Below are 16250 nucleotides of genomic sequence, written 5' to 3' on the forward strand. Positions count from 1 at the left end.
AATCAATCTACCACAAGGAGGCAAAAGCTCATTTTCATGTTTCTGATAACCAGAAGTGTGAAAAGCATCAGTTATTAAAATTACTTGACAATTTCAAGGCTATGTCTTTTCACTGTTGAACACTTACAAGTCTGGCAATGATTTTCTGTGGGTCCCCAGCATCGGCCAGTGCAGGACTTATGGCAACGTCCACCTGTAGAACAGCAGAAAGCACATGTGTATTATAATCTTTCACTCTGACTAGGAGTTAAGACCTCAAAGGAAACATTCTTGCCCCTTTATGAGGATTTTTAATTCACACTAGAGTTGAAAGATAGCTCATAAAATGCCCATTTAAGTAGCAAAATCTGAATGTCAAATACATGTGAAGCAGAAATACAATCTCTTGATATTCAAAATCCTCTCATCTCATTTTATAAGAAAAGGAAATACAGAATCTGTAAATGTTCCTACATAGTCAGAAGTAAATATTTACATGAAATAAGTTTCACTTCAACTATTGAATACTTTTATTCTATTGATCTATATCCTACTTGATATAATTTCAAAAGTTCAGGGCTTACTGATACCAACAGATGTTAAGGATTAAATCAATAGTTAAAAAAGAAATTGAAGTCTATGAAAACAAGAATATATTACAAACATGATAAACCGTCAGAAAAAAATGTTTTATATATAATTTAGATTTTTTTTTGTCAAAGGTCTATTGTGTCTTTTTAAAATTTTTTATTGAAATATAGTTGATTGACAATGTTAGTTTCAGGTGTACAGCAAAGAGATTCAGTTATACAAATATATGTATATATATACATATGTATGTATGTGTCTGTATATATATATATATATATATATATTCTTTTTTTACATTCTCTTCCATTATAGGTTGTTACAAGATATTGAGTATAGTTCCCTGCACTATACAGTAGGTTCTTGTTGGATATCTATTTTATATACAGTAGTATGTATATTTTAATCCCAAACTCCTAATTTATCCCTCCCCCTCTTTCCCCTTGGGTAACCGTAAGTTTGCACTGTCTTTTTAAAAATTTCTTTATTGAAGTATACTTGATGTACAATATTAATAAGTTTCAGGTGTACACCACAATGATTCACAATTTTTAAAGGTTATATTCCATTTATAGTTATGACATAATATTAGCTATATTCCTGAGGAGGAGGTCATTAAGAGGTTGTGACTGCCAGTTGACCTGTGAGCTGAACCCAGGCAATCAGAGGCTTCTCACCCCCTCCCTTGTCCTTGAAATGTATGTCCCTCCAACTAATCCCATGCTAGCAGCTGTTTCAAGGACATAGCCTGGAGAGAGTAAGGTGTTGCTGAGACCATCTGGACTGAATAAGTGACTGAATTTAGTTAGGACCTCTACACAAACTTTTAAGACTCTGGCAGGTGGATGCTGAGATCTACCCACGTTGCTGTTGCCCAAGACAAATCTCATAAATAAGTTCCCTTGCTTATTAAACCTGTCGCCTACTAATCTGGAGTGGGCTGCCTCTTTCTTCTGTCTCTCCTTGTCCTTTAGGTACAGGGGCCAATTTGCAAACCAACATCTTTATATAAGTATTTCAAGCTTTTAAAACAGCTAATTTTTTAGGAATCTTAATTTCAATTATTTTATATCCTCTTCTAAAAATTTTATTGATACTACCTTCATTATCAAATATCAGCCTTTATTTCCTATAGTCTCATTTTCCTTTTAACGATGATGCTACTATGGGTATTTGCCTCAGCAAATACAGTTGTCCCACAGAGAAATTCCCTACAATCTCAACAAAAGAATATTAGCTAGAAGAAATAATGTTTAATGACTTTCTTTGAAGTTTGCAGCTGAATTTCATAGGCTTACTCCAAATTTTTGTGAGTACAAGGATATGGAATGGGCTCATTTTTAGGGAAAAGTGGCCATGAAAATCTATCAAAGACTAAAGTTTTCTATAACAAAGTTCTTATTAAACCTTGTCTGTTAATTTTCTAATATAAATTGCGAACGAGTACATGCCTATTCAAGTTGTTTATTTTAAAATAGTTAACTTCCCTGTAAAAATTATGGAATAAGGTTATATCAAAAGTTTCCATCTTTCCTTGACCCAGTTTTTTTTTTTTTTTTTTTTTTTTCGGTACTGTTGTGGCCTCTCCCGTTGTGGAGCACAGGCTCCGGACGCGCAGGCTCAGCGACCATGGCTCACGGGCCCAGCCGCTCTGCGGCATGTGGGATCTTCCCGGACTGGGGCACGAACCCATGTCCCCTGCATCGGCAGGCGGACCCCCAACCACTGCGCCACCAGGGAAGCCCCCCTTGACCCAGTTTTTAACTCTTCCTCTTGGAAGTTCTTACAACTTGGGCAGCTTTTTTTTGTTGTTTTAGTCTCTCCTTCTGAGACTGACTGAATGAACCTAGTATGTTAAACGCTTTCACAGTTAAGGGACAGATTCAGCAGACACCCTTTCTCAGGCTAAACCTCAGACCATCCTACTGGTCTACTCTTCTGCAAGTGAACAGCACTATTTCCAAGTTAATATAACACTTAAGCTCAGTCCCAGCCACCTTCTTAAAAGCATCTAGATCCTGGCCTCAATGGGGTTTATTTAAAGCAATTCTGTTTGTGAAGCACTGAGGCTGACATCACAAGCGTATAATATCCTGTCACTCTGCCATCTGTTTATTTAGATCCAAACACATTATAACTACATAATGCAAGCTCATTCTAGCTGACAGGAAAAGGACTCCATCTGGCTTGAACAATATAACTTTAATCAGTGATAATGATAATTATTATTAAAAACCTACCAGAGTTCTTTTGTATAAAGCTAATAAATCTAAATTGATTTATACCAGAGGAAATTAGAAAGGACTGTGAGGCAAAATGGAAAGCAGTGCAAACTTTTTTCTGAATACAAACTTTTTATGAGAAAGTAGCTAATGTTAATGTGTTTCTTTAGGTGTGCTAAAATCCTTTAAATCGACCCATTAAGTAGTCTGTTAATTGAAGATATCTGAAGCAGAGGACGATCTACCATTTAATCTATGACTTCTCTAATTGGGTTTGGGCCTAATAAAATATTTAGCTTTATTTATGGTTGCCAAACAACTATCTGTAGCTGTTAATAAAAAATGCTGAGTAACATTAGACATTTTAAAACTTCAATGATTCCCTTTAATTGGATTACATATTTTTTTTTTACCTTCTTATTCTTGCAGTTTCAATTTACCATCTCAAGACCTACTCTCATATCTAATAGAAAAAGAAATATTACTAGAAATTTTGTTTACAATTCTTGCCAAAGTATCATAGCGAGACCCACCTAGTTGGGCACAAGTTAAATAGTGTCCGCACAAACACAGAACGCTTAAATAATTTAACCTTGTCTAAATGCTGTGAAGAGATTTCATTTGTTAGTTTCCATTTTTCATTTATATAAAAGTAGAAATATCAATTACGTCTATAACAGGAAGCCGACAACTGTTTCTTCTCTGGGATTTTACTCAGACTTATATTCCCTCCACCCCTTTTGAAAACCAAAAGGAGGCGATTGCTTGGCCCACACACTTCGGAGTTCTGTCATGACAAGTGTGCTGGAGGACCGTGAATTGAATGTGCCTCAGTTAATGGCTGCTCCTTCTGGCCTGCCCTTCATTTCACTGTCTCTAGGGCTTTGAGGTTTTTGGAATCTGCTCAGGCACTCAGTTCAGTTTTGGTCTTCAAAACTGTGTGATACACGGCACTTGCGCTAACACTATTTTCACTGAATTGTTGCAATTAACTAAATGTCAAAGTATCTGACCAAGATCTCTGCCTACAATGATGTATTTCTGAATTAATGCATTTTTCACACTTTCACACCTGCAACCTTGGTTTGATTCTTGCAGACAATTGAATAGTGTAGTTTTTTTTGTTTTTTTGTTTTTTTGGCGGTACACGGGACTCTCACTGTTGTGGCCTCTCCCGTTCCGGACGAGCAGACTCAGCGGCCATGGCTCATGGGCCCAGCCGCTCCGTGGCACGTGGGATCTTCCCGGACCGGGGCACGAACCCATGTCCCCTGCATCGGCAGGCAGACTCTCAACAACCGCGCCACCAGGGAAGCCCTGAATAGTGTAGTTTTAATGGGCTACAATGTTTAATATTTTTAAAAATCTGGTTTTAGCGTTTTGTTCCCAACATTTCTGCTGCACAAAAGCGTTTCCTTAGTAATTATTAATCTCGAATTGGAAAAAAAAATTCTACAAACTTTCTTTCTTACTTTCCTTCCATCCATCTATCCATAAGTATTTCTTGAGTACCATCTGTATCTGTGTATCAGGAACTATGTTACATATCGGAGTTAAGCTGAAACAGACATGGTTACTATTCTAAGAGAATTCAGAATTAATTCAGCATTATTCTGAAGGGAAAAGGTTTTGACTACTCTATATATAATGTTCACCCTCCATGTGTTTAATGAAAGAAGGTGATAAATCTGAATTTTCAGCAGTCCCCTAGCTCAGGAAGGAAGAGTTGGACAAAGCCACGTTGAGCTGGACTGTTTCCAGTTTAATGCCTGGTAGCTCCAAAGTCTACTGTATTCCTTATATGTGATTTATCTATGTGACATCTAAAATGAGATCTACCCAGAGCATTTCAGTGGAGAGGATAAACATGGCCTCTGAAGGGTCCCTTGTGCATCTCCTAACAGGAAGGGAAATATTTTAACTATGGCTCAATAGATATCTCACTGGGAACTTTCTTCCGGTCCTCGGTTCTCGGGTATGCAGTACCTCAGGAGGCCTGATTTCACAGGGAAAAGAGACTGTATATGTAAATAATTTTTAGTGTCACTTAGCTTTATAACCTACTTCTCTAGTAGAGTGTTTTTTAAAATGAGGACAGGAAAAAGAGGAATTAGTCAGATACTAGCCTATGTAAATGGGAGAAACATTTTGGGGCACTGAGACTTTGCCAATGCTGTCCAAATCTGCTTATTTCCATGTTTCAATCTACTACATCATTTTTTTTTATTATTTATTGTGATAATTGTTTTAAAACTATTTGAGAAAATACACCACTTAAAAATAAGAATCTGACATTTCCATTCAGCTTAGTGATAGCATAGTTATTTAAATTAATATTTCTACCTCCTGTCAATCTGACCCAATTGAAGATCTTGACTATAGAATAAAACAAAAATTTAAACAAATATTTGTCACCTTAACAGCTAATTTTAAAAAATAAGCGCTGATTATTGCACATAAGCATTATTTCAATTCACAGGCAATCGCCTCTGACAATGCATTATTCATCATAGAAGTTAGCAAACATAGCTAAGTTCATCTTTTATGCTTGTCCAGCAGATGTTACTAAAAATGTAGCTCTTGTATTTTTTTTTAAGGAGCTAGAGTCCCTGAGCCACTTTGATAATTTTAAGAGTCATAAAATCATGCTGGAAGTTTTGCTTTTATTTGGAACTGCCTGACAGCAGAGATGGGATTTAATATGTACCTCTGCACTGCTTTCTGCAAGTAATATGCCAGGACAGTTGAAGAGTTACAAAATATAAAGTCACTGACAACCATAAATGATTATATCCTCAAACTGCCTCTAGTTAAAGGTGATGAAGTTATATCCCTGGATTCTTCTTTCAATTCTTTTAAAAGCTGGCATTCTTGACCTCTTAACACTACATTTACTGGGGAAGAGTGAGAGAACAGTATCTTTTTTATGACCATGAATTTTAAAAAAGGGAAGTGGAACATTTTTGAAAGTCTACACTAAACCAGCTCCTGTTCTTGGCCAGACAATAAAAAGATGAATAAGTCAGTGTCCTGCCCTCGAGGAGCTTTCAAGGACCAGGAAATAGGCAGAAATATAGGCAAATAATTATAATAATCAAAACATAGGTATGCATAAAGTAGAGAAAAAAGATTAAAAAAAAAAAAAACGCTCTCCAGAGGGGATGGGCATTTCAAATGGGCTTGGATATCTTGTTTGCCCCGCAGAGAAGGGGAGGGAAGAAAAGTTCCAGGCTGAAAGATTAACCTAAGCAACAACACAGAGGCACGGATGAGCACAACTCTTTGGGACCATAATGAATACTTTATGGTCCCTTGAGCAGTTTGCACAGAAACAGCTGTTGAAGTATGAGCTTACAAAGTGTCTTGAAAGTCTTGGTTGGTGTTTACTCTGTACAGGTATTATGGTGTAGGTCAAGGTTTTTGAGCTTTGAATTGATGTGGTTTGACCTGCAAGGTAGAAGAGGGTGTCAGGGTATGCTTCCTAAAAGTTAGTGTTGACACTTGAGTACCTTGTGCAAAATGCTGATTTTATAGTCTGCAATGAGGTATAGGAATCCATATTTATAAAAAGCAATCCCAGGGATTCTAATGATAATGTTTCCAAGACAACAAAGCATATATAAAAAAAATAATGGTTTGGCATATAATTCCAAACTCTATTAACATTATGGCCATATTTTGTGACAATTAGATCTGATCAGATGCTTGTTGACCAAACGTACAGAATTAAACAGTGTAAAAATCTAGCAGTCTCTCATTTCTCAGTATTTACTCTGACTTGTGAATATATTTCCATCAATTTGCATTTTCTTTTCCCCCAGGAGTCTTAGAAAATACATAGTTTTTATTTTCAATTTTAAATTATTATGAATCACCCATATGATAGTAAAGTCACAACATGATTCCAGCAAATGATATATTAGTAGGGTTAATAATATTAAGGTAAGGTGGAATTGTTTTTTTTTATCAGATGTTAAACTTCCCTTATTCTTACCTGACAGTTCTCATTGTTATGTGTTTATTCATCCTCACACTTTTGTCCTGTAAATTGAGCTTACATTTTCTTCTAGTCTTAATCAATCTTCCTATATTATCTATGATTTGAAAGTGAATTATTGAATGGAAACTTTACTGTTATACATTTTGCTGTTCAGAAAAAAGATGGGCAGGTATTTTCACTAACTAGAAAGACGAATTTAAAAATTAAAAATATATATATATGTGGAATTTTTCATCTAGCAGTAAATTAAATCAGGAATTAGTTGTTTAAAATGTTTTACTAATCACTGTATTGAAAAAGAAATAAGTAATATCAACCTCATTGTTATTCATTTCAAGAAATCTAAAGCCAAAGGATTGAGAGGAGCATATATGATCATGTGATCAAGATTAATTTTGATCAAATATATCAAGTTTAGTCTGCAGCACTTCTATCCACCCTTTCCTCAAAGGCTCAGCAGCCTAGGACTAATCTGTGACTGCCAGAGCACACAGTAGCTCCAAGCCCAGTACCACTTCAGATAGGATTATAGAGAAATATCTGATAGACTAACAGTTAATGTGGCACACAGAATTGTGCAAAAGTTTCAAAGTACTGAGCCTACTGAGTAAATTTTCATTTCTTCTGAGGCCTTCTGTAAACACAAATCAATCTAGAGTAGATATGATAATAGCAGAAACCCCAGGTACAAAACCTATAAGAGTGCCATTTTTCGGACTTCCCTGGTGGTGCAGTGGTTAAAAATCCACCTGCCAATGTAGGGACACGGGTTCGATCCCTCGTCCAGGAAGATTCCACATGCCGCAGAGCAACTAAGCCCATGTGCCGTAACTACTGAGCCTGTGCTCTAGAGCCCACAAGCCACAGCTACTGAGCTCGCGTGCCACAACTACTGAAGTCCGCGTGCCTAGAGCCATGCTCCGCAGCAAGAGAAGCCACTGCAATGAGAAGCCCATGCACTGCAATGAAGAGTAGCCCCCGCTCGCCGCAACTAGAGAAAGCCCACACACAGCACTGAAGACTCAACGCAGCAAAAAATAAAATAAAATAAAATAATAAATTAATTAAATAAAAGAGTGCCATTTTCAAAACCTCTTAAATCATATATAAGGGTAAACAGGTACTCTATTAACATGCTGAGTTTCGATGTTTCTACCTATAGATTCAAGGAGAACGGCGAGATCTATACAAATTTTGGTGTCAAAAAGAAATTTGATGATAACCAATTTAAAACTTAAAATTGTTACTTATCGCTTACATCTACAGCCTCATGTGATCATAAGAGTGACTGATAGAAATGACATTAACATACTAAAGGAATTGTATTTCTCATTGAATATAAAGATCTGATATAATGCTGTCTATATCACTATTCCATACCTTCTATACTTCTCCCAGCATACCTTCAAACTCCTGAAAGCTAACAGAGACAAACTTCAAAGAGAATAGCAAAGGGGCCAAATACTTTTGTAAAAGTCATACTATCAGCAAAACAATTTGACTCAAATTATAAGAAAAAAGTTAAATTTTTTTCCTGAAAAACTGGAAGATTTCATATTTGACACTGTCAAACATTTCTTTCAAATCAAGCAATTAGAAAGCATTAATTATCACTGTTCATAGCTGTGAGCACAGAGTAGAATATAGGAATTCCACCCACTGAGGAACATAATTATCTCCGATCAATGTCAAATGTATTTCTAAAACATATAAATAAGAGGTATGAACAGACTGGGGAACCTTACCAGCAGACTTAATATATTAAGACCTGTCTGCTGTCTGCAACCAACTACAGTGATAAGAATAGGTAGATTTATGAGCACTTATGATGAACCAGCCAGGGCCACCAAAAACAGCCAAGAGCATACTTCAGAGTGTAGTCCATCTAGATGATACTCCCTTGAAGGTCTGCAGTGTACAGCCTGTTCAGCCTTATGTGGTGGTAGCCCTTTCAGGAACATTCTAAGAATTTTATGTATATTAACTCAAATACCCTAATAGGCTGATACTCTCCAAAATGTATATGTCCAGCCCAGACCATGTGCAAACAGGTTTATACTTCGAACTGTCTATGAAATATCAATATCTGTATGATTAGCAGGCCTTTAAATATTTACATGTCCAAAAATTAATCCCTGATCTTCCGACCCCACCAAAAAAATTATCACTGTAAAGCCTTCTCCGTCTCAGTCAATGGCAGCACAATCCTTCCAGAGGCTCATGTTAGACAGTTTGAAGTCATTCTCAGCAACCCTTTTTCTCTCACATCCCAGATCCAAATTCATTAGCATATCCAGTTGACCCTAACTTCAAAATATATCTGGTGTCCAGTAATTTCCCACCACCTCCACCACTAAGCCACTGTCATCTCTTGCTTGGATTAATGAAATAACCTCCTAACTTGTGTCCTAGTTTCCACTCTGGATCCTTTACAGTCTCTTCTCAATATATTAGCCAGTGTGATGTTCTTAGACTAGCTCAAATCCCAATAACTTCCTGTCTCTCTCAGACTAATAGTCAAAGTCCATTACAATGGTCTTCAAGACACTAGAATACTTGGTTCTCTCCTTCTTGCCTCCATAACCTTACCTCCTGGCTCACTCCTCTCACTCTCACTCCTGCTGTTTCTAGGACATAAACTAGGTGCATGACCCACTTAGGGTCCCTTCTGTTTTACTTCCCTGGACCTCTCTTTCTCTGATAGCTTGCAGTCAGATGGTTCACCTGCTTTCTTGCTTTTCTTAGATGCCACTTCTCAGTGAGGTCTTCTCTTACCCACACTATTTGCATTAAATATTTCAGATGGATTTGCTAGATTTTATTTCTAACACATGTTCAAATTAAAGTGCTATAAAATGAAAAGTGTAAAAGAAGAAAATAAATATCATGCATAAACTTTGCACTTTGGTGTTTTTCATTTTTTTGAAGTATATATAATTGTTTTGAAGTTAATATAATAAGCTATATAGTTTTGTAACGTTCTATTTTCACTCTATATTTTATCCTGTACAGTTTCAAGTGATGTTAAATAAATGTCATTATTTTTTGGGTGGATTTACCTCCCATCATACAGACAAACTAAAATTCAATTAACTTTTTTGCTTTATGGAATACTTAGGAGATGCAGGAGATCAATATATATTTTTTAAATGAAAATACACATTAAGAAAATATCACTAATTTCATGTCATATTTTAAAGATTTAAAGGTCATGGAGGGACAATTTGGATATCAGAAGGAACTTGACTATGTCTTTCTTTATATCCTTCTGGAAAACATTGATGGAATCTGGAACAGACGTTTGGATCTGTAGATGACTGGCACATGTATCAGAACATTTGATAAAAGGATTGATGGGGCTTCCCTGGTGGAGCAGTGGTTGGGAGTCTGCCTGCCTGCTGCGGAGCGGCTGGGCCCGTGAGCCATGGCCGCTGAGCCTGCGCGTCCGGAGCCTGTGCTCCGCAACGGGAGAGGCCACAACGGTGAGAGGCCCGCGTACCGCAAAAAAAGAAAAAGATTGATGTCCTGGAAGGCTTAGATTGATCTACTGGTTCTAGTGGTGTGTCAAAGGCCTCTGTACATATCTATCATATTTGACCTTTTAAGCACTGAGTTGGATAAAACAATGAAATATGCTTACCATTTTTGAAAATGACACAAATCTGGACGAAGCAGTGCTTGCTCATACACAGGATAACGGTTCAGATTTTAAAAGCACTTGGTAGGCAAAATGAGTCAAAAGTAACAGCAAGAAATTTAAAAGAATCAGTGTAAAATTCCTGCATTTATGGTTTTAAATCAGTATTTCATGTGAATATCAACAGACAGATATACACGTAACACGGAGTCTATCTGGCATGGGACAGGTAAGAATTTCAATTCTCACTCTGTTACTGTGTCATTCCTTAGTCAGGTTAGTTAACTTCTCTATTTTTTTTTCTAAGTGTTCATCTTATACATGGAGGCTTACACTATGTTGCATAATCCAATCTAGACATCGTCATCAGCAACATCATCAAACTTACCACATCATCTACCATTTATTGAGCACTTTCTATGTTCTAACTAGTAGACTAAGGGCTTTCCACATAGTATCTCATTTAATTTACATAATAACATTATAAATACTATTATTTGTTCCATTTTATAGGTAAGAAAAGAGAAAGCAGCCTTTAAATGGAAAAAGAGACTACTCCCTTTACAGCATGTCAGAACTTTTTATACTTAGCATATTTGCTTGTCAAAAGTTTTTGTTCCTGCCCATTTTTAAATTTCTAACTGACATTTACTTTGCTTCTATTATTTTTTAAATTAAGGTTCAACTAGAAATGGAGCTAAAATAAGTGTCAATTAAATATAAACACATTTTAGCAATTGGCAGTTATAATTGTAATAGGAAATTATACCCCTGGTTGAGAGAAGATAAAATATTTAAAAATACTATTATTTAAAAATGCTCTTTCATACACAACCAATTTATAATTTTGTCATTTACTGCTCTAAGAGTTCATATATATGCTGGTAAATGCAGAAAACATAAGCTTTGATATCACTTTTATCTGCATTCAGTTTTAGTTATTTACAATTAGTGGGACCTTAGGCAACAAACTGTACCTAAGAGCTGACTTTCCTCATTTATAAAATACAGATGATAATACTTACTATATATGTTAGGAGTGATTAAGTGGAATGGCATATGCAAAGTGCCTGGCACATCATAAGCTTCAATCAATGTTAGTTCCGTTTTCCCTCCCTCACAACGCTGTATATAAAAACATAAAGAAAAACAAAGTGAGACAAAGAGGTGGAGACAGTCAGCAGAGGTGACACGGTAGACAAATGAAGTAACCTGGAGACAGAAGCATTTATGCAGAGTTGAAATGATCACTAAGGTACCACAGTCAAGCTATAGGAAAGAGGGAGGATATGAAATCTTAGGAACTTTGACAGGCTCGGCAGACAGGGACAGTGGGTTTCAGAGGTCTCTGCATGCTTCAGCAAAGTTTGAGAAGTCATAGTCTCAGCAGGAATGTTACTAATAATCCAAATGCAGTGAAATTCACTCTGCTACTGAATATTTCACTCTTGAATATTTCGTTTAGTTGCATAAAGGAAGGGAAAGAGAACAGAGACTATTTCAAGGTATGTGACAGAAAGAGAAACCCATGGTGGCAAAATACTTTGGATTACTGTATCCCTTAACCCTCATCTGTGAGTTCTCTAGTCAGAGGTTCTAATGGATCCCTGAGGAACCATAAACATGCACATGTTCAGTTTGTGAGTGGTCTCACATTTGAGAAGCATGGTTCAACAGCCAAAATTCACATAAAAGAACTTTACTCCTCTCAAAGGGTATTTTAAATGGTATCCAAAGCATTGCCCATGGTCACGATTCTAAATATTTTCTCAACTCTCACTCTCTGAAGTGTCTCATTCACCACAACCCCATCTTTCAAGTTCTCTCTCTCTCTCTCTCCATGCCTTTTCCCGTCACAAAGCTTTCATCTTTCTACTCTCCCCCATTGTATCATTATTATGGCATTGATTGACTTAGCCATTCTCCCTAAATAGTTTTTATCCCATCCAGCTCTCTGGTTAAATGATTTTCTGCCCATTTTTTAATGCCCTTATATCCTAAGTGTGCAATGCAACATTCTAGGAGGACTTTGTGTGTGTGTGTGTGTGTGTGTGTGTGTGTGTGTGTGTGTGTGTCTGGAGGTGTGAGGGACAGTTTGGTCCAGTGTGCTGGAAATATCAGGCTGGCAGACACGGAATGTTTGAGCAGGTGGGAAAGCAAGACCTCAAATATTCCCACATTTGTCATTTATATCCTGTCAGAGTAGTCATTACTTGAGAAGCGATGTACTGGTTCTACATCACCATGAACATTACAAAATTCCCAATATCTGTGTGTGGCATGGTCTCCAAGAGCAGCCTGTTTTCATCTGGCTTCTACTTGACAGCTCCAAGAATAGACCTGTCTCCTCTATGAATTAACAAGAAATAGGCATTATCAAGGGAAAACTGAAATGGATGAAATTATTACAAGCTCCTTAAGGGAAGAAACCATTTCGTGTCCACAGTTCCTAACAGTACTCAAAACAGAGTAGGCTTCCCATATCAAATAACCCAACATTTTCTTTACTACAAGACCAATATCTTCACACTATAGTGATAACCCAGCTTCTTCCACCCTGAGTAAAATTTGAAAGGTCTTATAATGTCTGTGGTTTGAGACTTTATAATTATGGCTGGGGCCATTAATCTGTGGCCTCCTTTTTTTTATTACATCTGAGATTGAGACTGAGTTTTTGTTACAGATTGCTAGCCTGCAGCAGTCAGTTGGGGAAATGAGACATCACTGAGACAGATAACAAAGAAAACTAGGTAACAAATTGGAAAAGATTAGGTAGATTCACGGCACTATATTAAACAAACTCTTTGAGGCATAACAGCCAGAAGTCTCATCTTATGTTCCTACCATTCTTTCATCTGCCAAAAGGACTTAGCTGTTTTTATACACATATATTTTTTCCTCCCCCAAGTCCTCACACTTAAAATCAAAACAACCGCATTAACAAACAGGCACATTTCTAAAATGCCACTGTAAGCCTACGGAATGAAAATGTGATTTTAAAACTGATGAAGGTTATAAGAAAGTGACCCAAAAGGCATTACAGTAAGTAATAAGCCTAAAATGTCTTGGCATAGAATGTTTTCATTAAGTTGCCTTTGAAGTTCACACACGAAAACTACAACTCAAGATTAATGGATTTATAATATATTTTTAAAATAGTATTCCATCAACAAGATATTTCAGTGGAGTCTCTTGTTGATGTACTACTAGATAGATCTGGAAACTGATCCATTATTTATAGAAAAAAATATAAATGATTTGTAAACTACTGCATATATATCTATTGTTTTCCTTTGCAAAGTCCTCATCAGCTGGCATATTCAAGAGTTAGTCATAGTTTAGATATAATGCAACTTTATCATGTAGCAGGCATCATTCTAAGCTACTTATTTCTCATGACAACCTTAGAAGGAAAATATTACTACAGATGAGGAAGCTGAGTCCTGAGAAGCTTAATAACTTGCCCAAGATCATACAGTAAGTGATAGACCTGGGATTAGAGCCCAGAAATACAGGTTCCAGATTACACACCCTTAACCAATATAATTAAGTTTCTTATTTCTGCTAACAGATAGAAGAATAGAATAGTCATGTTGGACAAAGGAGGACAGAGCACACAAAATAGATTAAAACACACATAGGAAGACAAACTTTAACTTTGTCCCAATAAGGCCTGGTTTTGATAGGATTAGAGCAAATACTGAGTAAGTTCACTGGATTTTAGGAGGTCAAGAAACCAGTAGGCAAGGATGTTGAATGAGATCATTAACACATACTTTTTGAATTATGGTTTTCTCAGGGAATATGCCCAGTAGTGGGATTGCTGGGTCATAGAGTAGTTCTATTTTTAGTTTTTTAAGGAAACTCCATATTGTTTTGTGTAGTGGTTGTATCAGTTTACATTCCCACCAACAGTGCAGGAGGGCTCCCTTTTCATCACACCCTTTCCAGCATTTATTGTTTCTAGATTTTTTGATAATGGCCATTCTGACTGGTGTGAGGTGATATCTCTTATAGTTTTGATTTGCATTTCTCTAATAATGAGTGATGTTGAGCATCTTTTCATGTGCCTCTTGCCCATCTGTATGTCTTCCTTGGTGAAATGTCTATTTAAGTCTTCCACCCATTTTTTAATTGGATTGTTTGTTTTTTTGATATTGAGCTCCATTAGCTGTTTGTATATTTTGGAGATTAAACTTTTGTCTGTTGTTTCATTTGCAAATATTTTCTCCCATTCTGAGGGTTGTCCTTTTGTCTTTTCCTAAGATGGGGCGAAGTGAGAGTAGCACTGACATATACACACGACGGAATGTAAAATAGATAGCTACTGGGAAGCAGCAGCATAGCACAGGGAGATCAGCTCGGTGCTTTGCGATGACCTAGAGGGGTGGGACAGGGAGGATGGGAAGGAGGCTCAAGAGGGAGGGGATATGGGGACATGTGTATGCATATGGCTGATTCACTTTGGTGTACAACAGAGACTAACACAGTATTGTGAAGCAATTATATTCCAATAAAGATCTATTAAAGGTGCAAAAAAATGCATATTGATTCAAAGTCACCTAGGGAATGGCTTGCACGGAGTTAAACGATGATTTGGGGTCACTTGCTAAAATCTTTGAAGTACCTGAGGAACAAGCAGTATTTAGCAGATGACTTCAATGAGCAGGGTGGAGGGGGTACTACAAGTAGATGTGAAGAGCATTAAAAATGGTGTCCTTCCCCAACCCACTTTGCATCCCCACAGAGTCAGAGGCATATTTACTTATAAATGGTGATGGGGAGCTAAGAGAAGGCTTTTCACAGTCCCCAGCATTAGGATAGGATACAGAATAAGCAGTGCTTCATAGGAGGAGCAAATCTCAGTTATAAACACTAAAAATGTTAACAACAACTAACATTTATTGAGCACTTACTATGTGGCAGGCATTGTTTTAAAAATTTTCATTTATTATCTCAGTTAATTATCATGTGAGAAAAATGCAGGATAAAGGAGCTAAGCAATGACAGTTAAGAAATTACAGTTAGAAGAAACTCTTGGAGTCAAGATTCAAACTCACGTAGAAACCCAGAGCTTGAGCTCAGTCACTAGGCTACCATCTGAGGCAAAGAAGCAGAAGAATAATTGTGCAAAGAGAATGAAGGTGCAGGGGGCTTTGCTCTGGAGTAGGGTTAGGTAAAAGCTTTTAAAAGGTAGGAAAAGAAGGGAGAGAAAGAACAATAATATCTAATTTTTCTCTACGATTATCCATTCAAATATTTTTTGCGGCGGGCCTCTCACTGTTGTGGCCTCTCCCATTGCGGAGCACAGGCTCCGGACGCACAGGCTCAGCGGCCATGGCTCACGGGCCCAGCCGCTCCGCGGCACGTGGGATCTTCCCAGACCGGGGCACAAACCCGTGTCCCCTGCATCGGCAGGCCGACTCTCAACCACTGCACCAACAGGGAAGCCCCATTCAAATATTTTTAAAGTAACATATATTCTTACTCTAAATTAAGTTACTATCGATGAAACAATGTTTCGTGGTTTTTTTTTTCTCCCTCAGATAAAATGTCTGGGTCCACTGTGTGGATTAGTAGAAATAATTTATTATTTCATAAGAACGTTACAAAACTGCATGATATTAATTTATCTTTCTCTACGGATTCAAACAGGAAGATCCCTGTCAGTTATACAACCATAAGGAACTTCACATGTGTATTTATTCCACTAAAAATACACTGCAAATTTTTTCAATAAAATATTTGATATTTAAAATTATGCCACTAAATAAAATTTAGAAATGAAGAAGTGTTGGTTATCCAACATTTTATTGCTTTTAAA

The 16250-nt window shown here is 36.9% G+C and overlaps 1 protein-coding gene across 2 annotated transcripts in view; it reads right to left on the bottom strand.

The window, feature by feature from the left end:
• The window catches only part of ERBB4 (erb-b2 receptor tyrosine kinase 4), a gene marked incomplete at both ends in the record, with an annotated part of 1126414 nt that overhangs the window by 344156 nt on the left and 766008 nt on the right, over positions 1-16250 (bottom strand). For both annotated transcript variants that reach the window (XM_082841669.1, XM_082841668.1), the window contains one exon: positions 128-193. In XM_082841669.1, the coding sequence (XP_082697795.1) occupies positions 128-193 (66 nt within the window). The remainder of the gene's footprint in view (positions 1-127; positions 194-16250) is intronic.

The sequence above is a fragment of the Leucopleurus acutus genome (genome assembly GCF_964270905.1).
Source record: "Leucopleurus acutus genome assembly, chromosome: 6".
NCBI lineage: Eukaryota > Metazoa > Chordata > Mammalia > Artiodactyla > Delphinidae > Leucopleurus > Leucopleurus acutus.